This window comes from Alosa sapidissima, chromosome 7 (assembly GCF_018492685.1).
Source record: "Alosa sapidissima isolate fAloSap1 chromosome 7, fAloSap1.pri, whole genome shotgun sequence".
Lineage (NCBI taxonomy): Eukaryota > Metazoa > Chordata > Actinopteri > Clupeiformes > Clupeidae > Alosa > Alosa sapidissima.
In genome coordinates, this window is record NC_055963.1 from 27,895,712 (window position 1) to 27,922,345 (window position 26,634).

A 26,634-nucleotide genomic window follows, 5' to 3' on the forward strand; every position below is an offset into this window, starting at 1 on the left:
AGGAAAGACTTAGGGTTGCCACTCTCCTTGACACAAAAGGGTTGAAGGCAAAGGATACTGTTAAAAATCTTGGTGTATTAATTGACAGTGACAGCCACATGAAAGCGATAACTAAATCAGCTTTTTACCACCTCAAAAATATTGCCAAACTTAGAGGGCTGATGTCAAAACATGACTTAGAAAAACTCATTCATGCATTTATCTCCAGCAGGGTTGATTACTGCAATGGACTGTTCACAGGCCTTCCTAAAAATACTATTAAACAGCTTCAGGTGATACAAAATGCAGCAGCTAGGATTCTAACAAAAATTAAAAGAACTGACCACATTACTCCAATTCTTAAGTCCTTGCACTGGCTTACAGTAAGTCACAGAATTGACTTTAAAGCACTATTGCTTGTTTATAAATCAGAAAATGGAGCAGGACCTAAATACTTGTCAGACATGCTTCAGCAGTACACACCTTCTCGTCCTCTCAGGTCCCAGGTGAAAAACCTGCTAGTAAAACCCACAGTTAGAACTAAACATAGTGAAGCAGCTTTTAGCTGCTATGCGACTCAGCTGTGGAACCAACTTTCGGATGACATCAAAAAGGCCCCAACTGTAGCCAGTTTTAAATCTAGACTTAAGACCAAACTGTTCTCAGACTTAAGACTTAAGACCAAACTGTTTTGTTTATGTAAAGCACATTGAATGACCTCTGTGTATGAAATGCGCTATATAAATAAACTTGACTTGACTTGAACAATCAAAGTAAAAACAATATAATAACTTACACTATTTTTAGCATTACATATGCTCATGTAGCCTACTTAGGGATAGCGAAAATGAAGAATTCCACATAAAGAAGACAAAGAAGACCCATTACATTATTATTCTGATGAAATGAGCAATAGCCCAACAGCCATAATACTGCTCACTAACACAAAAGTGAAGGAGAATCAGGTTATCTGACAAGGCAGTCAGATAGTTAAAAACAGCCCAAGGTATGCATTTTTCACATCACAAGTGAAGCACATGCTCAAAAATATTCAGTTTATTTTGTCAATTGCTCCCATTATTCATGGATAAACTAGACCTTTACACCTCTGTAATAAATTAATACTTTGGCATTGTTTGACCTAAAATGTGGTCTAATCCTTTAATCTTTTGAAAGTGTAATCTTCTTATGTGTCTTTTCAAATGTATCCTATTACAATCAACTTGTTAGCTGTTATGATACTAGTAATCCACATCAGTAAGACTTAGGCCTACTTTTATGAGTAATTTCTCACCACTTCACATTAGCTGTTGACTCCTGAGGTAACACTGACAACGTCTGTCAAACAAATCATAACAAAATATAGCAGTTGGATATGGTCTTAACTCTTCCCATGCACTTTTTTAAACTCTCAAACAAGAGAGGGGAAATGAAACAAATCAGCTGAGTTTGTGCCGTTGTTTGGCAGTCACAAGCACATTCAGATGAGCCCCAAAATAGGCTACCACCGCAAAACCAAGAACATAATGGTTAATGCCGGATATTCGGCCTACACAATATAGGCATCTCTGCGTTCTTAATAAAATACTTCATGGCATACAAGGACTCACATCGCCAAGCAGAAGTAAATACCCAAAAACATTTAGGAGAGAATTTTTTTTATTGTGTTTAGCCTTATGTATCAGCAATCGAAAAGCAAATAAATATTTAATACCCAATGTAAGTAAGATCTCAACAAACCTCTGCATACATTCAAGTACAATCAAAACAAGTTGTGTAGGCTATGTACTTAGTCTTATTGATCATGGTGAAGTAATTTCTTGGAATGTTTTGTAAACAGCCATGACTGTTTACCTTGGGGTAACAAGCTCTCTCTCACACACACACGCACACACACACACACACACACACACACAAATCCATAGCACACCCATTAATATTTACATTCAAGGGAGACTCTTCATCCTCTTCAGAACATCAGACAATTAGGTACATTTACAATTCAAATGATAAATTATACAGTGCCATTCCACACTGTACAAAGTATATAATATACACAGTATCCACTGGATAAAGAAGCACTAACCTATTACATTGATTCACTGAGCAATGCATTCATTGCAATAAAGAATATACATTTCCCAAATGAGGGCCTCTCTGTGGCATAAGGGCTCATGTCCATTTTTCAGATCCATCCCCTTATAGCTTCCTCTTCCTCCTGGCATATTCTGTCTGACTTACATACACACCATTTGAATCTTAACCCACCCACATACAAACTCCATTTTCCTGTGAATAATTCCTGGTACTTTTAATTCACTATAACTACTAAATCAGTAGCGGAGTGGTAATTGGAAGAATCAGGAGAATTTCCAGTCAACCAGTAATGTTTTGAGGCCGGGCTGACTGTTGTGATCTTAGAAAGGGCATGATAACACTGTTTGTATAAGTTCTTTGCTACGCCTTCCAGCAGCCTGGATTGTGCGATCACAGCCACTCACACTGTCTCCCTGCTGCCCCTCCCCACAGCCCTGGTAATAACGTGGTAACAGCTATGATCACCAGACATGCAGGTAATGAGACGCCTATGAGATGGGTACAGAGACTACTGAAGATTTTAGATGAGTGACTGTGACATGGTTTAAATAGCCCCGGATTTCCCCCCCTTAAATAGGAATCAGGCCAAGTTAGGTTATACTCCCATCAACACCTCCAGAGGGGGCCGCTGGAATCTGAGATCTCCTGGTAATATTTTGTGTCCCACTCTGACCCTGTACTATTTTGACAAAAGCTGGCATTCTTAAAAGAAAATTGTGCCAATTGTGAGTTCCGATAATCACTGTCATTTTGCTTGTATTTTCATACAATACGTTATTTTTTGTTCATTAAAACACTATTTTCCATTGAATTCCAGAGATTCAGCAAATTAAGAGGCAGACAACCCTTTCTCCTTGTATGTCGCCATCATTTTCTTGATTTCTGCAATAGCCTTCCCTGGGTTGAGTCCCTGTGAGTGGAGTAAAAGGCAGGACAAAAAAATTAATTGATCAACACATAATCCGAAGAATCAATCCACATAGAAAAGTATCAAGACATGGCTAATTACAGTCTTGTAACATGACTGAAGGTGTCATATTCTGTGCAAGACTTTAAAACATGAGTTTTTTTTCCACCTCTGTTACTTTACCACTGAACAGTTGAGAAGTGGTCTGTGGTGTTACCTTAGGGCATGTCTTTGTGCAGTTCATGATGGTGTGGCAGCGATACAGGGAGAATGGGTCCTGCAGCTTAGAAAGCCGCTCTTCTGTGAAGTCATCACGGGAGTCGATCATCCAGCGATAGGCCTAGAACAGGAGGAAAACATTGGTTAAATGACACCCTGACTATTCTACCATAAAAGAGCATGCAAAATGTAGCTAGTAACCATGATCGGTTTTCTTCTAATGAGTGACTTCTGTGCCATTCTAATCTCAGCATCTCAGCACACACAGATCAGGCCAGGTTGAAAATAGCTGGTTCCTGGTAGCATATTTGTTTTCTGGAAGAAAAAAAAACAATGGTAAAAGGTTTAGGATCTTTAAGCATAGATACCTGCATGAGCACCGCTGGTCCAAGATATTTATCCCCATTCCACCAGTAGCTTGGGCAGCTCGTGCTGCAGCAGGCACAGAGGATGCACTCATACAGGCCATCCTGTACAAAACAAACAGGATGTGGACAATATCAAATTAATATATGGAGCATTCATCTTTTCCCTTGTGCAACATTTACTAAATAGCAGGACAGTGGACATCAGTTCAAGAGATCAGTCCAAGAGACATTCAAGAGACTTCTTATGGTGCATCAGTATAATAGCCATTACAGTGGGTTGGTTGACCCTTATGTCATATTTACCAGTTTCTGACGGTCCTCAATAGTTTGATGGTACTGCTTTCCCTCTTGGGTTTCATCCTTTTTCTTAAGATAAGGCTCAATGGATTTGTACTGGGCATAAAAGTTGCTCATGTCCTGAAAAATGATATAGACCAGTAAATGTTGGGCAAATGCCAGAACAAACAAATCTCTTATGACCAACTTAGTGTCATAAGTGTCACGATACATTTCTAAAAAATGTACATCAATTATACTCACAGGCACTAGGTCTTTGACGACATACATATGTGGAAGAGGATAAATCTTGGTCACTTTGGTGTTTGTGTCTATCTTGTTAAGGCATGCTAATGTGTTGCCCCCATTGATGTTCATCGCGCAAGAGCCACAGATACCTGTGTAAATATCCACAAGAAAACAATTAACATCAAAATGACAGAAATTAACAGAATTTAGAGTTTAACATCTATGACAACTGCACAGTTGTCTTACTGTGTGGCATCAACCTATCCCTCACCTTCTCTGCAGGAGCGTCTGAAAGTTAGAGTGGGGTCCATATCATTCTTGATTTTGATTAGAGCATCCAATACCATTGGGCCACATCTGTTAACAATATTTTAGTGAGTAGAGTGGGGGAACAGCAATGGCTAAAATTATGGCATGAAATATATTACAGGCAGCACATTGCAATTGCAATTGCAGTCAAGAAGTTGAAAACCTCACTTACGCATTAAGGTCAATTTCATATGTCTGCATCCGTGGTTTGTCCCCTGGTGTGTCAGGGTCCCACCTGTAGATTTGAAACTTCTTTATCCTCGGTTGTGGGGCTGGGGCCGCAGCTGTCTGTGCATAACGCACCATCTGACAGATGAGAGATATTGATATTCTTCAACTTTAATCTTTATTTCAAGACAAAAGGAACACAACATGAAGGCTATAGTTTTCTTTTTAGGCCTATGTAAGAGTGTATATGGAATTAAGTAGTGCAATGACTTCTTGAGGACAAGTAGTAGACACATTAACTCTGTGAATTGAGCTCCCTCTAGTGGCGACAAACCTACACGACAAGTTACATATCTGAGTTACATCACTTCGCCTTTCTTACTCAACTCACCTTACCAGGGTGGTCGTTTCGTACACAATACAATAAACAGTCTGGAGTATTTGAAGACAAATAATTTGTTCTCTTACGTCTATCTAAGACTAGCAGCAGCATTTGGCATTTAGAGAACTAATAAGATAACAGATGTGTGGCAGGTGCTGTTGTTGCGCAACCCATGAGTGCTACCATGACAAAACTTTCCAGCTTTGTCCTTCTACAATTAACTAATCGAATCTATCAATATGGGGGGCTATATAGACATATTCCCTTTGTTCATTCTTGTAGTCCTAAAGTCTTAATCAGAGTGTTACAATCCAATACTTGTGTACAAAAATAGCCACAGTACTGTAGTGGCCAATGCTGCTGCTTCTTGTTCGACTTGTTTTCAATTTTAAAAAAAGTGTTTCTTAAAAAGCACCGTATAGGCCTACACCTAGGTATCACAAACAATTATTCATTCTAACGTTAGCTGCTAAATGTCCAGACACTTGGCATTGATGATTCCACATTACAGATAGCCAATGAGTCGTACATTATTTTGAAGAAAAGCCAAACTATCTGTCTAGTTTATTTGTCAGTAGCCTACATACCATCATCCCCCCACAGCCGCGTATTGCCAAGGCGCTCCGACCAAGTTGAGTACATGCAACCGACATCTTCAAATTGTTACAATACAACGTTACTGTTACACTTCCGTTGGCTGGGTCCACAAGAATATCACTCTGGTTGGGATGTGTAACTGTAGTGAAGCCCACCACCTCTCCTTTATAGTTCAAATACGTCACACAAATTCACCAATCAGCGATCGGCAAACATACACCACTCCATAGCAATTCCCTAGCCTACTGGAGGCCTGGGACTTCACTCTTTACATCAGAGAAATTATCAAACTAGTTGCATCACAGATGAGCGTCATTGACGTACAGAATGGTGAAGTGCATCTTTGAAAAAATGTAAATTACTTAGTCTTTGGACAATCTCCTTATATTGTGATGTAGGCCTATATGTAGGCCTACTGGATAACGAACTGTGGGTGTTAACCTATAGATTCTACTTTTAGGCCATGGTCAGAGGGCATAGGTCAACATGCAGTCTCACACTGACAAACAGAACTGACAGCAAATTTTGTTGACTAACTAACCAACATTCCATTATTTAATTGCCTTGTCACAGTGATCTTTTTGCAGTTGAAACTTTTTTGCAGTTGTTTTAGTAGCCTATAGGCAATACCGCCAAATGCTTTAGGTCCAATGCTGTCCGCTTTCTCCATTACTCTGATGTGCGCTAACTGTAATCTCTGTTATACTTATTTTATACATTAATAATAATGTTATTTTCTCTTTAACCAAGATGTAATAAAGAGTGGCACACTGTCCTAATATTGGTATATATGAGTCTGAGTCTGTTCATCACCGTGTCATAAAACTGCATGCAGTCAAAACATATGGTCATGGAAAACAGAGATAGATGTCATAATGTATAACATTGCAAAATGGCATTAATCCAGACAAGACACAGGGGCACCACCATGACCTTCTTATGAGTTTCTATACTCTATAGGTCACTTACACAGTGTAGTTTGCGCTCTGTGCAGCCCTGACGTTCGCGAACCAGCCTTCTTCCCATGACATGTGCCAGAGAATGTGCCCACCTACCTCTTTTTGCGCTTGCGTCGAATCCAATAGTGGAGCACGCGTGCAAACAACAGTGCACGCTTGGTTGGGCTGTAGGCTGCACAGACCCAAACCCCCGGCAACACAAGACTCGAAAGTGCAACCATGTCTTGGCTCTTTGGATGGGGCAGAGGCTCCAAAACACCCCAGCCAGAAGAAGAGACACCATCTGCACCTGAGGGGGGGTCGGGGGGCAGCGGTGGAGGCGACAAACCCAAGGACAAGTGGAGTAACTTCGACCCTACTGGATTGGAGAGGGCTGCTAAAGCTGCAAGAGACCTCGATAAATCCCGTAAGAAGTCCGACTTTCACAACTAACATACATTCCAAGATAGGAATACTTTGGACTGAATGTGAATGGAGTTGATTTGTTTGCTGGTAGCCAGTTTATGTTTTCAAGCTTTGTAGCGTGTTCCCTTGACTATATGTGACTATATGTAAAGTTTAGGTCTACAAAAGATAACCTATGCATTGTTATGCATATGCAAAACATAGGTAAGTTTAATGTAAAGTAACCGGTATCGCACGGATTGGTTGACAGCATAAGATGCAGAGGGGTTCAAGTGGGCGTGTCTGGTTGACTCGAGAGAACAAACTGTTCTGCACATGCTGAATGGAGTAGGTTGCTTCTCTTGTTCAATCAGACACATTCCACCCGCTAGTGTGTACCCTATAGCCTATGTCTTTGCATGGGCAGGAACCATGGCAGGAACATGCATGTGTCACAAGTCGTCAGGGTCATATATAGCCCACGTGTGGTCTGCACGCTACTCTGCTTTCTAGCATAGTAGATTGTACACACTTTCCTTCACAATATAGCTCTTTAATCTGTCTTTGAATTTTAATATATCATATACCCAGTCTCAGCGTGTGCTGACAATAATGTAAATGAATAATGTAATAAAAATGTGTTTATTAATCTCTCTTTGTTCAACATTCCTAAGGTCACGCTAAAGATGCACTGGCATTGGCACGCATGCAAGAACAAACAGTCCAGTTGGATCATCAAACTAAGTTGAAGGTGGGCATGCCATTAGATTAGAAAATAGCAAGATTAGAAATTATAAAATAGCAAGATTAGAAAAGTAGTTTAGTTCTCCCCTTTCCCCAAATTTGTTCACTTGAAAGATATACTTTACAGCAGGGGTCTCAAACTCAAATGAGCTGAGTGCCACTTCTGCCAATGTCATCTGATTGGAGGGCCACATCAGTGTTAAAGAATAATACAAAAAAGAACGGCTATTTCCTAAAATGCAATGTTTTTTCCAAATACTGTATTTTCAAACACAAAACTACAAACAGAAAGTGCAAGTATTTGTATCTATTTTTAGACACCTGTGCTAGCAACCTTGTAGCTTATAAATAAAATAATGATGAAATATATATATTAATACAAATTATAAAAACAAACAAAAAAGCATAAAAACAGGTAGGTGTGTGTGTGTTTCATACCAAATAAAAATATTTTCCTCTCATAACTTTTTTAAACCTGGCGTCAGGGTTAAGAAAGCAACACCATTGGATTTTTATATCAAAATTTCAAAAGGCCATGGCTTGAAAGTGGTCAGAGATAAAGTCCTACTGTAAATGTAAAAATCTTTGAGTATAAACACAAGTTTATGAAGGGGGTACATTTACCCATCTAATTTGCCACTGGATGGCAAGCACCTCAAATTATGCACCTTTCAGTAAATACTGGATGAACATATTTGAGCAGGTTTACTTTCTTTTTTGTCATATTACCCACATAACAAATTAACAGGAAAACACCTAAGATGTAGGCCTATACCAACAATAGTAAACTATTACTGGCCTATAACCACAAGGCCTACAATAAACCTGGTCAAATCAGTTCCTATCCAGGGTGACTTTGTAGTTCTTCAGAGCCCTATTTCTACTAGCCCTGCTGTCTGTACCATGTCCATTACGGACACTATCGATTACCACTGCAGCCTCCAAGCTATGTTGGGCAGAGTGTCGAAATAAGCATGGTATGCTTAGTGGACACCTTTGTATAAGTTACACGCAAAGACGCACCTCCATTCACAGACGCACCGTGACTATCACTGTCAATAGACGATCGATCATAATCTCCAAAAGGATATTCTCCTTCAGAATCAGAATAGGTGAATAACATAGCCTACCTAAGACTCCATCACACGTGAACGTTTTTCAACATTTGGTGTAGGCCTATTTCTGCTTCATTTTGTGCAAAACTATGGCCTGCATAGTGTCGTTACAAATGCACGTCTTCGTGTTTCTCGCGTGTAAGTATTTCCTGAAAACTTTGTGCAGCAATTTTGGGTTTGAATCAAGCTCTGGATGTCTAGCAAATATATTTGTATATATATATATATATTTGTAGTGGAGGAGAGTAGCCTACAAATTAGATTTGTCACCGTACTTGGATCTATCGTCTATTTTTATCAGTATCGTTGTTTGTCGCAATTAAAAATACCCTCAAGGGCCGGATTACATTATTATTTTGACATACGTCGCGGGCCGGAATTGGGCCGGACGCGGGCCAGGAGTTTGAGACCCCTGCTTTACAGTTAATCTTCAGTAACTGTTAGTCCCAAGTCCATTATGATAATGCCAATCCAGACATTGACTTTTCACTTTTCTGTTAATTTTTCACTTTTTGCCGACATCCTAGTCTTCCAACAGGATGATGTTCCATATGTAATGCCCTGTAGCACTCCATAACTGTTGTCACTGTTGGGAATGCTGTTGAAACGGAAAGGAGACTATCATTTTGACAGGAGCCTTTTTACTCCAGGAATATGAAGCAGCAGTAGAGCAACTGAAAGCCGAACAAATCCGTGTCCAGGGAGAGGAGAGGAGGAAGACCCTTGCGGAGGAGACCAAGCAAAACCAAGCTGTGAGCAATCTGATTTGTCTGTCTTTTAAAAATATGAACATCCTCTAAAGTTGTCACTCTTGTCACTGTTGCATCGTATTGTCTCTTTTTCCTCCAGAGAGCACAGTATCAAGATAAGTTGGCGAGACAGAGATATGATGACCAGCTACGGCAACAGGTGAAATTTGCTTTACTTCACCAAGAACATTGTTTTGAAATGGATCCTTATTATGTGTGATGGTGTTGTGAAAGTGTACCTAGAGGAATTCTAGGAAACACAAACAGGTCGGTTTATGCACAGAAGGCTCATATATTTCCACTGGATTGCCAGCTGTGTTGTAGCGGCATTTTCAGTTTTCTGAGGTAGCCAATGACCAACACAGAGGGACATGTTCAGCTTTTGTCCATCTGTGTTGGTCAATATTTATTTATTTTTGTATTATTTTGCAATAATTTACAGTTATCTAAATTGCTGGTCCAGGATCAGACTGTAACACTTTCCTCTCTGATGTTGTCAAAATTGTTTTGTTTGTTTTTTACGAGAACCTTACTATTAGGAAGGGCTATACCCTCTTCTTTTTTTTTGTCGTTGACAAACCTAGTGATGATCATCTTTTGTCACTGTATGAGCTGTTGTATCTGCAGATTTTACAGTTAGTGGTCCAAGCCTATTTTAAAGTTGCTGCAGGCTTTCTGCATCTCTTTCACTGAAACCTACAAGGAGAAATTAATTTTGCTTATAAAAATGCAGTGATTTTGTTTGACTCCTTTGATTTTCTCTCCTTTTTTTATCACAGCAACTCCTCAATGATGAGACTCTTCGCAAACAGGAGGAGTCAGTCCAAAAACAGGAAGCAATGCGAAGAGGTATAGAAAGCTCAGCATGTCAACACAACAGCAAAATTCCACGTAGAGGACACCCTACGAACAATGCAATTTTACTGTTGAATTAATCTTAATTAATCAGATAGTCCCAGCTACATTATTTGCAGAGGACTACTTTGTAATGCAGCTTGAGATGGCTGTTTGAAAGCCATGGGCAGTTGATTAACGTGATCTCTCTCTCTCTCTCTCTCTCTCTCTCTCTCTCTCTCTCTCTCTCTCTCTCTCTCTCTCTCTCTCTCTCTCTCTCTCTCTCTCTCTCTCTCTCTCTCTCTCTCCCCCTCTCCCCCTCTTTCTCTCTCTCTCTCTCGCTCGCTCTCAGCCACTGTTGAGCATGAGATGGAACTCCGACACAAGAATGAGATGATGCGCGTGGAGGCGGAGGCCCAGGCTCGCGCCAAAGTGGAGCGGGATAATGCCGACATCATCCGTGAGCAGATTCGCCTGAAGGCAGCCGAGCACAGGCAGACTGTGCTGGAGTCCATCAAGTGAGTAGGACACACTCCCCGACCTGAAGTTTGTGACTGACCAGAATGACTTCCTCTAATCTCCCCTACTGTATGTTTAGCAAGTTGTTATTCTCCATAGTGGTCCTTATCTGAGTACTATGCCTGAATCTTACATCCAATTCTTTGTTGAATAAAATATTTTCACCTTTTTAACATTTTTATTGATTATTATTAATTTTCGTTAGAACTGCAGGTGCTGTGTTTGGAGAAGGCTTTCAAGCGTTTGTGACAGACTGGGATAAAGTCACGGTTACTGTAAGAGCTAAGTCATATTATGCATTGAAGTTATTTCTGACTTCATACTGAAGTTTCCTACTTAACACATCAGAGGCACCAAAAACCCTTATTTGCCATTCCCTCATCGTCCTGTAGGTGGCAGGATTGTCTCTGCTGGCAGTGGGCATTTACTCCGCTCGCAACGCCACAGGGGTGGGTGCCCGCTACATCGAGGCGCGCCTGGGAAAGCCCTCACTGGTCCGCGAGACCTCCAGGATTAGTGCCGGCGAGGCAATAAAGCATCCTGTCAAGGTAATCCCCTAAGCAGGGCCAGCGTGCATCAGTGGAAGCCTCCCTCTCAGCAGGGCGGGCCATGTAAATCGCACATTTGACTTTATTTACAAAAATGCTCGAAAGGCCACAGCTGACAGCCTGAGCCTCTGCTCTCTTCACAGACAACCAAGCGCATGTTCAGCAAGGCCCAGGATGCCCTGGAGGGAGTTGTGCTGAGTGTAAGTATTCAGTCAAGGCCAGAAAACGGCAGCATCACCACATTTTATACAGATATAAAACATTTTATTTTTAATCCAGCAAGGGAAGACCAGAAGCAGAGGTTATTTCTAATACCTATGACCTACTCTCTCCCCTTTTGCTTTGTAGCCTACCCTGGAGGAGCGTGTTCGTGACATTGCCATTGCTACACACAACACTCGCAAGAATCGTGGTCTCTACAGAAACATTCTCATGTATGGACCTCCTGGCACTGGCAAAACCCTCTTTGCAAAGGTATTTCTGTGTAAAACTCACCTGTATTTAATGTTGTTAAATAGCCCGTATAAAAATATATGTTTTGGTATTTTTTAGAAAACCTAACATTAGCAAGCAAATAGAAAAACAACAGCAAAAATGAACCAAGATGTGTCTGTGTGTAGTGTGTCATGTGCTTGAGTGACTAGTTGTCCACTCTGTTAAATGACTCATTGCGCTCTCTTTGCTGTTGGCTCTCAGAAACTGGCTCTGCACTCTGGGATGGATTACGCCATCATGACTGGCGGAGACGTGGCACCCATGGGCCGAGAGGGTGTCACTGCTATGCATAAAGTCTTTGACTGGGCAAACACAAGCAAGCGTGGGTAAGCCCCCTCTCCGCCCAAGTGCATTAAATCACAGCTCCCCAGAACAGATGGCACAGAGGGACCCTTTAGTAGAACACCACACACTAATTAATAATCTCTGTAGATGTTTTAATGCTTCATTTAATGTGATGTGGCCTTAAGATTTATGATGGTGACACTATGCAGAAACTACTTCTAAGTCTTCGCTTGTCATGTGTGCGACTACAACTACCACTTTATTTTACTCATTGATTGGGTATCTTACCTAAAATGGCAGTAGGAAGTCCTATGCTTTTTATAACATGCCACGGAACCTCGAGGATGTGCGCATGGGACTTGGACTTCATTTTCTGTATCTTGTGCAAATGTTAAAAATACATATGCAGTGCCTAGTGAACTGTGGTTAAAGCAGCACACAATCTGTGAGGCATTGCTCTTTATTTTACTCCCATCCCCCTTTTTCAGCCTCCTGCTCTTTGTGGATGAAGCGGACGCCTTCCTGCGCAAGCGATCGACCGTGAGTCAGCTGAGAGTGTGGCCAATCAAGTGCACAGGGGCCGTGTGTTGCTCTCATTATTTACACATGCGTGAAGTTTCACTGGTCATGCTCATGTTGGTGTGCTTGTGTTACAGGAAAAGATAAGCGAGGACCTACGAGCTACCCTCAACGCATTCCTCTACCGCACCGGAGAGCAGAGCAACAAGTGGGTGTCCTGACCTTCTTTGATCTTGGAGAGAGCCTCAAGGAGCATATAATCCTCCCCAGGTTTCAGTGTTAACATACTCATCCACTCTCTTCCTTCAGATTTATGTTGGTGCTGGCCAGTAACCAGCCTGAACAGTTTGACTGGGCCATAAACGACCGTATTGATGAGATTGTCAACTTTGCCCTTCCTGGACTATCAGAGAGGGAGAGGCTGGTGCGGCTCTACTTTGATAGATATGTGCTGGGCCCAGCCTCCACAGGCAGACAGTAAGTGATTAGATTTACTGATTTAGATTACTGATTAGATTTAGCCGACATAGCAGCACACCAACAATAAGACAGTACAGTACACTGTATTAACGTTCCAGGTATTTCTCAAAATTATATGTTAGGAAATTGGCATGTTTTAGGTGTATCATGGGAGAGCCGGTTTACACAAACTGCTAACTCTGTGTTAAAGGCAGTTAATCAACCAAGTTTTAAAATTTATCCACTGTAGTTTGACACAGGAATATCTATACAACAAGATAAAGGATTGTTTAATATTGAAACCTTGTGGATTTAGAACTGTTGTTTTTCCATATGTCACAGTGGTTGCATTTTTGCCTTTAATTATATTCTTGAGGCTGATGGCCAAAATGATCAAATAAAGTGTGTCAGTTGAAACTTAAGTTCACATCCATACAAAGTCAAACCAAAAAGTCAATTAAGTGATAAATCTCTCTCCTCTGTTCATTCTTAAGGAGGATGAAGCTGGCACAGTTTGACTATGGCCAGAAGTGTACGGATATTGCTAAATTGACGGATGGTATGTCAGGCCGTGAAATATCGAAACTTGGTGTGGCCTGGCAGGTAAGACGATGTTTGTGTGTGTGTCTGTCTTTGACTAAACTGTCAGATTTAGGAGTTCAAAATGCTTTTACCGGGAAGACTTATCTGACACATGCACTTGAGAAGTAATGAGAATTCTCCTTGCTTTTCCTGCCAGGCGGCTGCATACTCATCGGAGACTGGGGTCCTGACAGAAGCCATGATTGATGCTCGGGTCGCTGATGCAGTCCAGCAACACATGCAGAAGATGGACTGGCTGCATACTGGAGGGGCCGCAGAGGGCCTTGGCAAGGTGGGAGTCATTTTGCCAAAAGAGGCTGTGGCAGATATCCCCGGTCAGATAGGATTCACTGCGGATCAGGAGGTCCTTCCACCTGCCCAGGACTCTGCTCCAGTTATTCAGCAAATTCTCCCAGTTATGGAGGCAGTCATGGCTGAAGTGAAGGCGGCTGAGGCAGCCCCAGTCGTAGAAGCAGCAGCCGCTGCTGCTGCTCCTGCTGCCAAAGAGGTGGAGGCGCCCGTTGGAAGTGCCGTGGCTGAATCACTGGTGCAGGAGGCCGAGGCTGCTGCTGTCAAGGAGCAAGAGGCTGCTGCAGCCATTCCCATTGTCCAGGAGGTAGACATCACTGCAGAGGTCAAGGAAGTGGAGACTGCTCCTTTAAGTAAAGAGGAGCCAGCTGTCATCGATGCTGCCACAGAGGCTGCTGTTGCCAAGCCTGCTGATGCTCCAGTGGCTGAGGTTGCCAAGGAGGCAGAAGTGCCAGTGGCTGAGGTTGCCAAGGAGGCAGAAGTGCCAGTGGCTGAGGTTGCCAAGGAGGCAGAAGCTCCAGTGGCTGAAGTTGCCAAGGAAACAGAAGCTCCAGTGGCTGAGGTCGCCAAGGAGGCAGAAGCTCCAGTGGCTGAGGTCGCCAAGGAGGCAGAAGCTCCAGTGGCTGAAGTCGCCAAGGAGGCAGAAGCTCCAGTGGCTGAAGTCGCCAAGGAGGCAGAAGCTCCAGTGGCTGAAGTCGCCAAGGAGGCAGAAGCTCCAGTGGCTGAAGTCGCCAAGGAGGCAGAAGCTCCAGTGGCTGAAGTCGCCAAGGAGGCAGAAGCTCCAGTGGCTGAAGTCGCCAAGGAGGCAGAAGCTCCAGTGGCTGAAGTCGCCAAGGAGGCAGAAGCGCCAGTGGCTGAGGTTGCCAAGGAGGCAGAAGCGCCAGTGGCTGAGGTTGCCAAGGAGGCAGAAGCGCCAGTGGCTGAGGTTGCCAAGGAGGCAGAAGCTCCAGTGGCTGAAGTTGCCAAGGAAACAGAAGCTCCAGTGGCTGAGGTCGCCAAGGAGGCAGAAGCTCCAGTGGCTGAGGTCGCCAAGGAGGCAGAAGCTCCAGTGGCTGAGGTCGCCAAGGAGGCAGAAGCTCCAGTGGCTGAAGTCGCCAAGGAGGCAGAAGCTCCAGTGGCTGAAGTCGCCAAGGAGGCAGAAGCTCCAGTGGCTGAAGTCGCCAAGGAGGCAGAAGCTCCAGTGGCTGAAGTCGCCAAGGAGGCAGAAGCTCCAGTGGCTGAAGTCGCCAAGGAGGCAGAAGCTCCAGTGGCTGCTGTTGCCAAGCCTGCTGATGCTCCAGTGGCTGTGGTCTCCAAGGAGGCAGAAGCTCCAGTGGCTGAGGTCGCAAAGGAGGCAGAAGCTCCCGTGGCTGAGGTCGCAAAGGAGGCAGAAGCTCCAGTGGTTGAAGTTGCCAAGGAGGCAGAAGCTCCAGTGGCTGAGGTCGCCAAGGAGGCCGAAGCTCCCGTGGCTGAGGTCGCAAAGGAGGCAGAAGCTCCAGTGGTTGAAGTTGCCAAGGAGGCAGAGGCTCCAGTGGCTGAGGTTGCCAAGGAGGCAGAGGCTCCAGTGGCTGAGGTCGCCAAGGAGGCAGAGGCTCCAGTCACCAAGGAGGCAGAAGCTCCAGTGGCTGAGGTTGCCAAGGAGGCAGAGGCTCCAGTGGCTGAGGTTGCCAAGGAGGCAGAAGCTCCAGTGGCTGAGGTCGCAAAGGAGGCAGAGGCTCCAGTGGCTGAGGTCGCCAAGGAGGCAGAGGCTCCAGTGGCTGAGGTCGCCAAGGAGGCAGAGGCTCCAGTGGCTGAGGTCGCCAAGGAGGCAGAGGCTCCAGTGGCTGAGGTCGCCAAGGAGGCAGAGGCTCCAGTGGCTGAGGTCGCCAAGGAGGCAGAGGCTCCAGTGGCTGAGGTCGCAAAGGAGGCAGAAACTCCAGTGGCTGAAGTCGCCAAGGAGGCAGAAGCTCCAGTGGCTGAGGTCGCCAAGGAGGCAGAGGCTCCAGTGGCTGAGGTCGCCAAGGAGGCAGAAGCTCCAGTGGCTGAGGTCGCCAAGGAGGCAGAGGCTCCAGTGGCTGAGGTCGCCAAGGAGGCAGAGGCTCCTGTGGTTGAGGTTGCAAAAGAGGCAGAAGCTCCAGTGGATGAGGTCGCAAAGGAAGCAGAAGCTCCAGTGGCTGAGGTCACAAAGGAGGCAGAAGCTCCAGTGGCTGAGGTCACAAAGGAGGCAGAAGCTCCAGGGGCTGAGGTCACAATGGAATCCTCAGCAACTTCCACAGACACTGCCCTTGCTCAGGAAGCCCATGGTACACCAACCCCAGCTTCCCCTGCTGCTGAGACAGAACCAGAGGACAAAAACAAGCCCAAACCAAAGGATAAAGGCAAGAGCTCATGCACCATATCATAAATAGAGACTTTAATTTCTGAAACTGGGTAATGCAGTAAGATGATTTAGCGAAGAACAGTTATTTTCAACACAAATAATTTGGGGAATGTGAAGTGGTACTGATTTAAGGGTGATAAATGGTTTAATTGTTACCTGTCTGTTCACTATGGGGGGTGATGAGTGTATATGTTGGGTTTTGGGGTCCATGCGAATATTGTTTTTTTATAGTCAGCCAAATGAAAGGAAGAGGCCTGTTTTGCCTGGTTAACACTTCAAAATAAACTTTACCTGTGTTCCTTACACAGGGATTGCAACACTGACTTAAATGGCCCCTCTCACTGTTGTTGACTTGGAAGATATACAAAATATCTCATGGATCAAAGCCTACTGCATACAATAGAAAATATATGCAGACGTATACAGCACTGCCTGAGTTTTTTTCCAAGTTTCTTTTTATGTGTTGAATACAAATGAGCCACTTTATCCTAGACCAGTAGACATGAAACCAGTGTGCCTTCCGAAATTCAGTGAATGTCATCTACCACCGAAAAATGATGTAAACATGCTTGGTGGGTTTACCAGGGCCTGAAACTCTTACTCTGTTGGAAAGGCAGATTTTTCAAATGGAAACATTTTGCCATATTGCCAGCTACTAGTGTAGGGAAGGTATCCAGAAGGCATGTTTTCTTATGCTGTTCAGAAAGGATTATGGGTTTCACTGTCAGCGTTTCCCTCATGGCACCTTTTGTGATTATACCTGTCTGAATCTCCTCACTCCTCTCTCTCACTTTCTTTCAGTCGGCCCTTTTTGAGTTATGTACTGTGTCATGGTTACCCTTGCATGGTAACTACAAGTAATGTGATAAAATTACATGTATTATATGAAACCCATACTTTGAAATGTATGTTTCATTGTTACAACAGATTTTTTCTTTTGTTCTGTCATAATGTGAAAACTGATTTTACAGTTTAATTTTCAATTCCATTTTTCTCAAGGGGTCACCAGTGTATCCTATTTATGGTTGTATGTGTTTATTGTCAGATGTTATAGTGTTTTTCTGATTTCAGAAAATAATTTGTGCCTTTCTTTGATTTGTTTTTTTTCTGGTATGAACTGATTTGTCTAAATGGTTTTGATAAAATGTAATTATTGCCTCTTTTGAAAATAAATGTCTTTACAGCCAACACTAACCACCTCCACCCCTCCTTTGCTTAATTTCTGCTATAGTGCATCAGAAATAACCTGTCCCAACAACAGGTGTCACTGTTGTGCTTCAATGGCACTTTTAATAAAACAGACATTTTATCTTCACAACAGCAATGTCTGGACATTGAGAGGAAGGGGAAATCAGGTCAGGGTTCTCTCTGCTGGCAGGCTGGTTGCTCTTGTTGAATATGGAGTTATTAAATAGCAAACCAGGAAGGGCTATTGGACACAGTGTAGGGAAGACAAGGCAAGTGCTGAACTCTTTCCCAATTCATGACGGGTCAAACTTCATAACTTTCAATGTAGCGCAGAGAACCCTGACCACCAATTTGTCTCTCCCTTCCCTCTCGGGTATTTACAGATAAAATTAATACATTCATTTATTATCACTAAGTAACAAAGCTAATTTGTCAGTCAGTAACAGAGATCACTCCACTCTTATTCAAGCTCTTGCAGTCCATTCCACTCGCACCACTCAGTCTTTTTTCCCCATAATTCCTCTCATGCCCACGCTGTTCATTACAGCCAGTGACCTTTCCCCCCACTACGTCTCCCCCCAACCCTGTGTTATCTTTGAAATCCCATAAAACCATATTTATAATTATTTACATGAGCAGTTATCTCTAACTATGCCATCACAAAACCATGGAACCAACCCAGACCCAAATTATTACTCCCTCCCCAAAAAAGGTCATCCACCCTCTGTTGGAAAAACTCAATGGAAAAAAAAAAAAAAACAAAGAAACAAACCTGAAACCCGAGTCTCATTGCCCCATTTGGAAACTGCCTGTTCCCCAACCCCCATTCTAAAAGTGCATGCTGAGTTTTCAACAACAAACAAATGAAGGAAGGGGGAAAAAATGTACAACAGAGACCCTTAAAAATCATTTGTTCCTGCAAACATATTTGGACATGGAAACAAGGTTAGAATTTTGGTGGCAATTAATTCTCCTCTTGAGTTTTTTTTTTTTTTTTTTTTTAGTTTTCTGACGTTTTCTTTTTCAAATACTGAATCGTGTTGAGGGGGGGATTGTAGAGTCCAGGAGGTGGTACTGACAGTGTCGGGCCAGTGACAGTGGGTCTCTGAGGCAGCAGTTGGTAATGGGGCAGTTTGGCAATAACGCTGTCAAGAGTCAGAGGTGACGGGGACTGGGGTGACCGTTGTGGTAGAGCTTCTGCTTGATGTGCACCATGTTGCCGCTGGAGTCCTCGAGTTGCCGCAGCTGCGCACGTCTGCGCAGGTCTCGCAGGTTACAGAACTGCGGGAGCCATGACCAGGAAGGGGTGTCTGGAAGCAGGGAAAAAAGGAAACAAAATGAGGCTGCGAGACATCAGAAGTAGGACACCCAAAAAATGGAGCAGACTTTATAAAGGGCATAATACTCTTTGCTGTTTAGACCTCAGGGTTTTCTTCCACCAGATTAAAGATGCCTGTCATTCTGCTTTTTTTATGTTAAGGGGTAGTCCATATTTCATTTTTATATGTTACACTTTATAAATGTTACTTTTATAACTTTTGGAATAGGTATAAATACATGGTTACTTTCATATAAATCTTTGCATATCAATTTAGTGTAGCTTGCTGTAGAGGCGAGAGGAAGAGCAGTTAATTAAATAGATGTGTAAGAGGTACTATAGTTGTGAAAATGGGATGCAACCTCCTCTTGAGCTGTGACTATAAAAATGGTATATTTTAGATTTATGGCGTAATTTCAGGAAAAAATCGTTAACAAGCGGTGAGCTCGCTCTTGAGGTGTCCATTTTTTTAACTTGTACAGAAAGCACCAATTTTGCCGGAGGGGACTTTAGACTGACAGGAAGGAGTGGCGGGACAGAAAGGGAGAAAGAGAGAGAGGGATGAGAGGGAGAAAGAGAGAGAGGGATGAGAGGGAGAAAGAGAGAGAGGGATGAGAGCTCCCCAGACAACACGGCCCGTTACACATCACCCTGATGGAAGTGGGGAGGGGAGTGGTGGAAGGAGGGAGTTGCAGGCAGGCGGGGAGGTTGTGTGTGTGAGAGTGGGGGTGGGGGTGGGGGTGGGGGTGGGGGTGGGGGGCAGAGTTATTTATAGCAGTGAATGGGTATGCCATCTACAAGGACTGCTGTGAAGGGTATCCAGAGAGCAACAGAATAAGGGGGCAAGTTTTTTTTTCTTCTTTTTTTACTTCCACCCTGATTTGAAATGAAAAAAGAAAGCGATGGAGATGGACTCAAACAGAATTGTAACAGTAATGTAATGCAGGAAACAGGGTGGGGTTAAACACCCTTTGTTCAAATAGGAGAATACAAGATGGACAAGCACTTGCGCCAAGTCATCAATTTCTATTATGTCAAGGATATGCTGCAATGGGAAGGAGATGGTATAGAAGATGGAGAAGGAAAGTATGCAAATCAAGACTGAGAGAGGGTAAAGAAATCAATGTGTTCCACTAGATGCAGTATGTATGTATGTGTGTTTCTGTGAAAGAGAATCTGCGGCTGTGTGTGTGTGTGTGTGTGTGTGTGTGTGTGTGTGTGTGTGTGTGTGTGTGTCCTCACACATGTCTCTCCCTTGCTCGCCTTCTCTTTCCAGCTGCTCACAATCTATTTATAGCACCCAGAGAGGAGCGAGGGTGCAGGCGAGAGTGTGGATGTGTGCATATGTGCATGTGTGTGGTGGAGGTGTTGGGGGTGGGGGTATGGCGGTATCTCCCCTCGCCGCTACCACAACCCCCAACCCCTACTCGCACCCTCTCCCTACCCCCACCTGCCTTCAGCCTCCACATCGTACTCCATCAGCTTCACCTTCTCTCCCCATCTCCGAGAGGCTAAATGAGCCTGACCTGCCGTCAACGTCACACTCTCCCAGGCTGCTGCGATTGCACCACTTCAGGGGTATCCCCCTCATCCCTTCTGAGACACATTCCACACCAGTCCCCGACCTTTTGTTACTCCCTGACGCCGTCAAAAGCATGGTGCTTGATGTATAGTGGTGCATAGTGATTTTATAATGCTATACTGCTATGCTAGCTCTTATCATGCATGAATAGAATGCATAGGCATGTGCTCACTGCAGTGTTTAAAGTGCTGAATATGGTTATAAGCACATCAATCTACCTCTGAGCATTGTCATGTGGGATATTATATGCCCCTTATATGCTGAACTAGAATCTGTCATGGGACTATGTTGTTCTTGCACATCAATCTGCTTGTTATTTATCTTTCTCTCTTTCTCTCTCTCTCTCTCTCTCTCTCTTGGTGTGAGTTGCCCCTCTTCTCATCTCTCGGTATCTGGATTGCGCAGCCCTCTAACCGGCTCCCTGTGGGATATTTGAACATGGTAAATCTGAAAGTGTTTCCTTCTAAAAGCTCTACTTCAGCTCCCAGTCTCAACATGGCTATCACCTTACCCCTGAAGGACTATGCGGTTACAAAGACCCTGGCAACATTTTGTTCTTTGCGGTCTCGCGCCTTGTGTATCATGTGAGTTGTCATGCCGCAAAGTGGAAGGTTAATTAAAGCAAAGTGATGTTTTTGCTGGTGTGGTGAATGTTAATGAAACCACCAGTTTGATGACGAAAGGGTCCAATGTTGTTTTCTCCATAATGGCTAGCTAGCATCAGTCAACATCAAGTGATCAGTGATCAACAATTCCTTAGCCATGGAATAATATCGGAAGAGAACGGCCACAATCCATAGGTTGTTTTGCATGTTTGCATAAGCCGCACACAACCCAAAAGTTCTCTGACTGCATAGTTTATAAATGTCCTTTTGTATTTTTCGAAATTCACTTTTGTATTTTTTTTCGATTGCAGTGTATTTAACCAAGTCTGTAAATCCCCATTCTTTTTCACTCTAACATAAAAGTATGCAATCTTGTACCCTATAGGGTCTAGTCTATCAGTTTGAATATAAACAGTATCCCTTAAAGCTTCACCTGCTATTTAAAGAGGGTCTTTGATAAAGCTCATAGACTCTCACATCTGAGAGAAATATTCCCTTTTTGCCAACAAAGAGCCGGAGTATAGTTAAAACCTGTTAGTGTGTCTCTGCCCTCCATGAGCATGTCTGTCCCCAACACCACCCCGTCGGGAACGCTCACCCACCGTAGTAGCGACTGGCCCTCCAGGCCCTGACGGCACAGTGCAGAGCCCCATCCAGCCACAGCAGCAACCAGCTGATACAGAAGCCCAGGAGCAGGCCCAGCATCAGGTCCATCTCCTGCTTGGTCACGCTGTCGCTCACAAAGTAGTTCTCCGACGAGTCCACCAGGGAGTGGTCGCCATCATACGGTATCACATAGTGAACATGGTGCCTGAAATGTGTGGAGAGTGGAGATGTTAGGAGGAGTTGAGAGGCACTACTACTACTACACGACTAGTTGATTTATCACAGAGGGGACTGAAGGGGGTTTAGGCTAGCAAGGAAATAGATGTTGAAATGACTGAGAGGAAAAGAGGAGCAAGAGAGAGGTTTTAAGGACAGGTACAAACACTAATCTGCTTGTGTCAGAAAGCCAGCGTTCTCTCTCGGATGAGAAGTTACAGATACTCCCTAGTCTTTAGCGAGAGGAAGCTAAACAGACACAGACACCAGTTAAGAGGAGTCCTATGAAGCATGAAGAGAAAACTATGAACAAAGTGTGCCCGGAACTGCTGCTTGGAGCCAGAACTACTAAAGGCTACGATAGTATAAAGTGTAACAAAATAACGCAAGCATTTCTTTTAAAAGCTTTGAAGAATGTTATGTAACAAATGTGTGTCACTGCTTGCCGATCGTGTTTGCTTTGTCATGAATTGCTGAACACTTTCAACTTTTGCAGAAACTGTTGCTTTATCTCTCTGTTGCAGTTTTCTTTGACCTGTACAAACTCACATTTTTACAACTAAAGGCTCGCTGAGACTATACCTTAATATACATTATTATGCTGTTTCCACTACACGAGTTTCCACACAGTGACACACAGAATGTCTCAACCAAAACATGTGTGAGGCTGTGTCAGGGTAAAGATACATCTGTCGCTGACTGCATACTTATACAACAACAACATGTGTGTGTACCCAACTGCATCCATTTGTACACGATACACAATTCACAGATTTGAGCAATACGCTCACGTCACTTTTCTCATAAAACTCACAGAGCTACTGAAGAAAGGCTTCAGTAGCCCCCAACCCCCCCCCCCCCCCCCCCCCCACACACACACACACACACACACACACACGCAAATACATGAACCTTCACTCATATCAGATATACTGAGCACTGAAATTTGGTGGGAAGTGCTGATAGAATTACCATATGCAGAGCATATTTCAATAAACTCCCTAGTATGTGTGGTCCACCCCTCCCAACTAAAGACTGAGATGTTGCAATCTTGGGCCAAGACCCATTCCCCCTCTCCTCCTCTCTAAATAGAAGATGGTGCTTTTGCAGTACATTAGTATTTGATGGGACAGATGTTCTTTCTTTCATTAGGTTCAGAATGAGAATGAGAAGTGTAGTGTTTTAAGACTGCAGTGTGCTTTAAGACACATGTGTGCTTATGTGATGCTCAATGCCTTCTTTCCAGATTTGGAGTAAAAACATTGTGTAAAAAGGAGATATTCTTTGCTTGAAATGATGCATAAAATCCTAATCAAGCTTTGAGTCATTGTCATTTCTGATTTGCTAAATAGTTCTATAGAATATAGAATAGAATTGAAAAAGGTGTTGTTCCTTTCTTTTAAATCCTTTCAGAAGAAGCACTTTTACTTTTCCCTCCATACAATTTCTTTCCTCATGTGGACAGAAAGTAAGCACAGGGTTTCCACTTTTCATGGAATCCCCCTCTCACCTCTAACTTAAAGAGGGGTAAATGTCAGAGAATTCTGTTATTAACCACTGGGTTCGACAATTATGTGAATTTCACCATAATGTTATGTCTTCGCCATGTTATAGTCACTGACTTTAAGGCACAATGTGACCTCACTATGTAGGGGTTAATTCAGTGGCCTTCCATCTGTGGCCAATGATACTGGCTATAGTTTTGTGCCAGGGTCATCAAATAGGGGGACTTATATTACTGTACATAAAGCTACACAGCAGAGACCCACATCTCTGATATCCATCTCAAAAGTCCAGGTCCAGGTCTCCAAGTCAAACAGAAATGTATAAGCAGCTGAATATTTGGAAGGTCATATACACTGTACTGTAAAAATAGAAAAACACACCTTCTGATAAAGACAAGGGTTTGAATAGTATCTGCTAAATAAGTTGACCTGACAGCACAGCTTAATACTGAGCTATGTATGGCTATTGCTTGATTTTTTGCTTGAGCTCAGGTTAAGGCTTCAAAAACAGTGCTATAGATAACGTTTGATCAAGAATATAAAGAATACAGAACTTTCTGAGCTTAGGCCAACCCAAGTAGAAACACTTTGGAACAAATCTGTGAACCTCAGGCAATTTTGCTTCATTGTGTCCAGTCAGTAAGCACACAAGGAGCAAACATGTGAGGCAGTGTATAACACCATCTGTGTGAATACTCATCAAATCAGAGCATCCATTATGCAATAACCATATCAAGAAGGCACCAGCCCAGCAATATAGTCATTATTCTGATAACAGTCTGTTTTACTGACAGAATATCTAGGCATTCTTTGGGAAACTACTAAGGATGACCCGGATTAATCCTTATTAAGTTAACTTACATATTTATAACGAAAACTAAGGTAATAAAGTAGCACTCTTTAAGCACTCTGTAAAAATAAAATGAGGTTGAATGCTGACTTGTGCAAGTCGGCATTGTCAAATTAAGGTTATTGGACAAAAAAGACTAGCCATGTACCTAATTATATATCGTTACAGTGCTAATAGGAGATTCAAGGAATGCCATGACACAATTTAACCGATAATAGTTTAGGTGAGCCAGCTCATAATCCCTGAAAAGTGATGTTTATACGCATGATTCTTATCTCTGAACCACTGCACTCACATAGCCAACCCGTCTTGTCGTTTGAAATAAGGTTTCACTCTTCATATACACTGGTTACCTATTCATCAATATGTAGACAACTGTTTCTGTAAAGTAGGCTTTAATACCTGCATACAGCTACTCCGCTTGGTAGCCTAGGCTACTCTTTAGCCTCGTCGTATTCCTTTGCCTGTGATATAATAGGTGCAAATATTTTCCTATTTTGTTTCAATAGCCTACTCAATATTGCGTAACCCTCATCTTGTCAAACAGATAAGTGCGAAATGCCTGTACCATATCCGTGAAGCAACCTCAGAAAAACACACCTTTATACGCAGAAAACCCATGCAGAGAAACGAAGATTCCCATTCCTAAACACCAAGGCCAAATAAATCCCGGTCTCCGACTTCATTTTGACGTTTTATTAAATAACCATTCCATCATAGTCTTTTAGCCTACTGTCCGTAGGCCTACATAATTGTGGATTTACATTTAATTTGCAGTGTGTAGCCTATAAGATGCATGTTCGCTTTAGAGTGTATGAGAAAACGGTTCAGCACCAGGAATCGTCCGGCGACAGGCCTATAGAAACTGTTATTATTGGCTGGAGAAATGCCACTGCGCCTGATGATAACATTTGTTTAATTAAAATGTAGGCCCTCTCGTATAATAATCTGAAATTTACCTTCCACAGTTGCAATGACAGACCCGGTCCTCTCCTCGTAAATGCGGTAAGATGTAGTTGTGAAAGCGATCCAGTAGTGCGTTCATGTCCATTAAACACGCTATCGCCTGCAAAGAACCATTCGAGTCAACCGGGACATGACAAGCACTATTTCTAACAGAACAACCGCTATATAGACAGCTATAGCTTGGGAACAGTTACAGAAAACGCATATAGAAATTATTTATGAAATGGACAAACAGAAAAATACTGAAGGGAAGATACTTGATTATTTATTTATAGTTAAGGTAATTATTGATGTAGGTAAGCTACTGTGTACCTATAGAGATCCAATGTATTTCCTACACATTGGCTAATTATTTATTTGCCACATGACTTCTCTGTTAGGCTATTCCGTCCAATTGACTGCTGAATTCTTTTAAACTGAAAAAATGACAAACGGGTGGGCATTTCTATGTGAAAGGGTAAAAGCGCATACAGGAAATTCCCTTACCATTACAACAGAGGCACCAAGGATCATGAAAATCATGGTGGTTGTGATCATATGCATCAAAACTTCCTAACTCGCCGTTGCCTCTTCCCCTGCGTGCCCGCGTCTTTTCAATGGATCTGGATAAGCTCAGAGCTCTCTGTCCCGAGAGGAGACGCTCATTGATGCGCCCTCACTGCACCTGACTCTCAGTCCTGAGCTCGCCAGATTGGAAAACGTCCGTACGGTGCATAGGTTGGAGTGGCCCGGTCTCACTGTCCCCCTTTTATTACACTCGCGATCACGGTTCTCTCCCCCATCCAGATATGCGTTGGCTTGATGCTGCCGTACCGCTGCTTCTGTAGTCCTGTGCCGGGCACGTCGTGGGAGGGAGCTGGAAAGACTGGTCCTACCCTGATTAGTAATGCGCGATTATTGTATTTTTTTGTTGTGCTCCAAATGTATTCAAAATTTAAAAAGGAAACACAGATGAGCCGGTGTCAGTCCAATTTTCCCTGTGGTCCTTAAAGTGGGTAGCATGGAGTGTCCAGTAGGCTACAGGCCCCTATCAAATGCTTGGTTATAACTCCACTGATTCGCAATGCTATTTCTGTAGAAGAGGTTTTCAAGAATAGGCTATAGGGTCAGCGTTTTCATGTCTGCCGCTGCATCTTCGCGTCATGTACGCTACTTCAGAAAAATGAATGTTGATTATGCCGGAGGATGAGTCTGAGATCCTCCCTCCTTTGCATCCAGTTGAGATCAGGCATCCGCATCTGCATTACCGCCTAGAGCCAGAGTCATGATTAAACCGTCTTATTTTAGCCATCACAGCCAGAGGCTTTCTCTATCGTTTGGCTGTGAGTGTGCGTGTATGTGTGCGTTTGTGCGTGAGAGAGACGATAGAATGAAAGAGAGGGCGGGGTTGGTGGATGAAGGAGTGAGC

At 43.3% G+C, this 26,634-nt stretch overlaps 3 protein-coding genes across 51 annotated transcripts; 1 reads left to right on the forward strand and 2 right to left on the reverse strand.

Moving 5' to 3' along the window:
- Positions 1-1,620: 1,620 nt before the first annotated feature.
- Positions 1,621-5,698, reverse strand: LOC121713365 (succinate dehydrogenase [ubiquinone] iron-sulfur subunit, mitochondrial-like). The gene is made up of 8 exons (XM_042097924.1): positions 5,542-5,698; positions 4,577-4,710; positions 4,367-4,452; positions 4,111-4,244; positions 3,874-3,987; positions 3,571-3,672; positions 3,201-3,323; positions 1,621-2,986 (listed from the first exon to the last, which is right to left on the reverse strand). Exons 1-8 carry the CDS (start codon positions 5,605-5,607, stop codon positions 2,906-2,908), a joined length of 840 nt encoding a protein of 279 aa, XP_041953858.1. The 5' UTR covers positions 5,608-5,698; the 3' UTR covers positions 1,621-2,905.
- A 933-nt stretch (positions 5,699-6,631) lies between these two features.
- Positions 6,632-21,007, forward strand: LOC121713630 (ATPase family AAA domain-containing protein 3-A-like). Of its 49 annotated transcripts, none has more exons than XM_042098365.1 (18): positions 6,632-6,916; positions 7,569-7,645; positions 9,404-9,505; positions 9,603-9,662; positions 10,282-10,351; positions 10,689-10,854; positions 11,061-11,130; positions 11,248-11,403; positions 11,547-11,603; positions 11,752-11,877; positions 12,100-12,224; positions 12,672-12,723; positions 12,840-12,910; positions 13,012-13,179; positions 13,656-13,764; positions 13,901-15,916; positions 15,992-16,015; positions 16,058-16,713. In XM_042098365.1, exons 1-18 carry the CDS (start codon positions 6,730-6,732, stop codon positions 16,412-16,414), a joined length of 3,993 nt encoding a protein of 1,330 aa, XP_041954299.1. In that variant the 5' UTR covers positions 6,632-6,729; the 3' UTR covers positions 16,415-16,713. The 49 variants fall into 49 exon arrangements, with proteins under 49 accessions (XP_041954299.1, XP_041954305.1, XP_041954283.1 ...); XM_042098371.1 differs by having other exon boundaries at positions 16,091-16,713; XM_042098349.1 differs by adding an exon at positions 20,884-21,007 and having other exon boundaries at positions 13,901-16,388.
- Positions 18,185-26,626, reverse strand: tmem240a (transmembrane protein 240a). The gene is made up of 4 exons (XM_042098397.1): positions 25,713-26,626; positions 25,220-25,326; positions 21,686-21,894; positions 18,185-18,888 (listed from the first exon to the last, which is right to left on the reverse strand). Exons 1-4 carry the CDS (start codon positions 25,767-25,769, stop codon positions 18,734-18,736), a joined length of 528 nt encoding a protein of 175 aa, XP_041954331.1. The 5' UTR covers positions 25,770-26,626; the 3' UTR covers positions 18,185-18,733.
- Between the last annotated feature and the right edge of the window lie 8 nt (positions 26,627-26,634).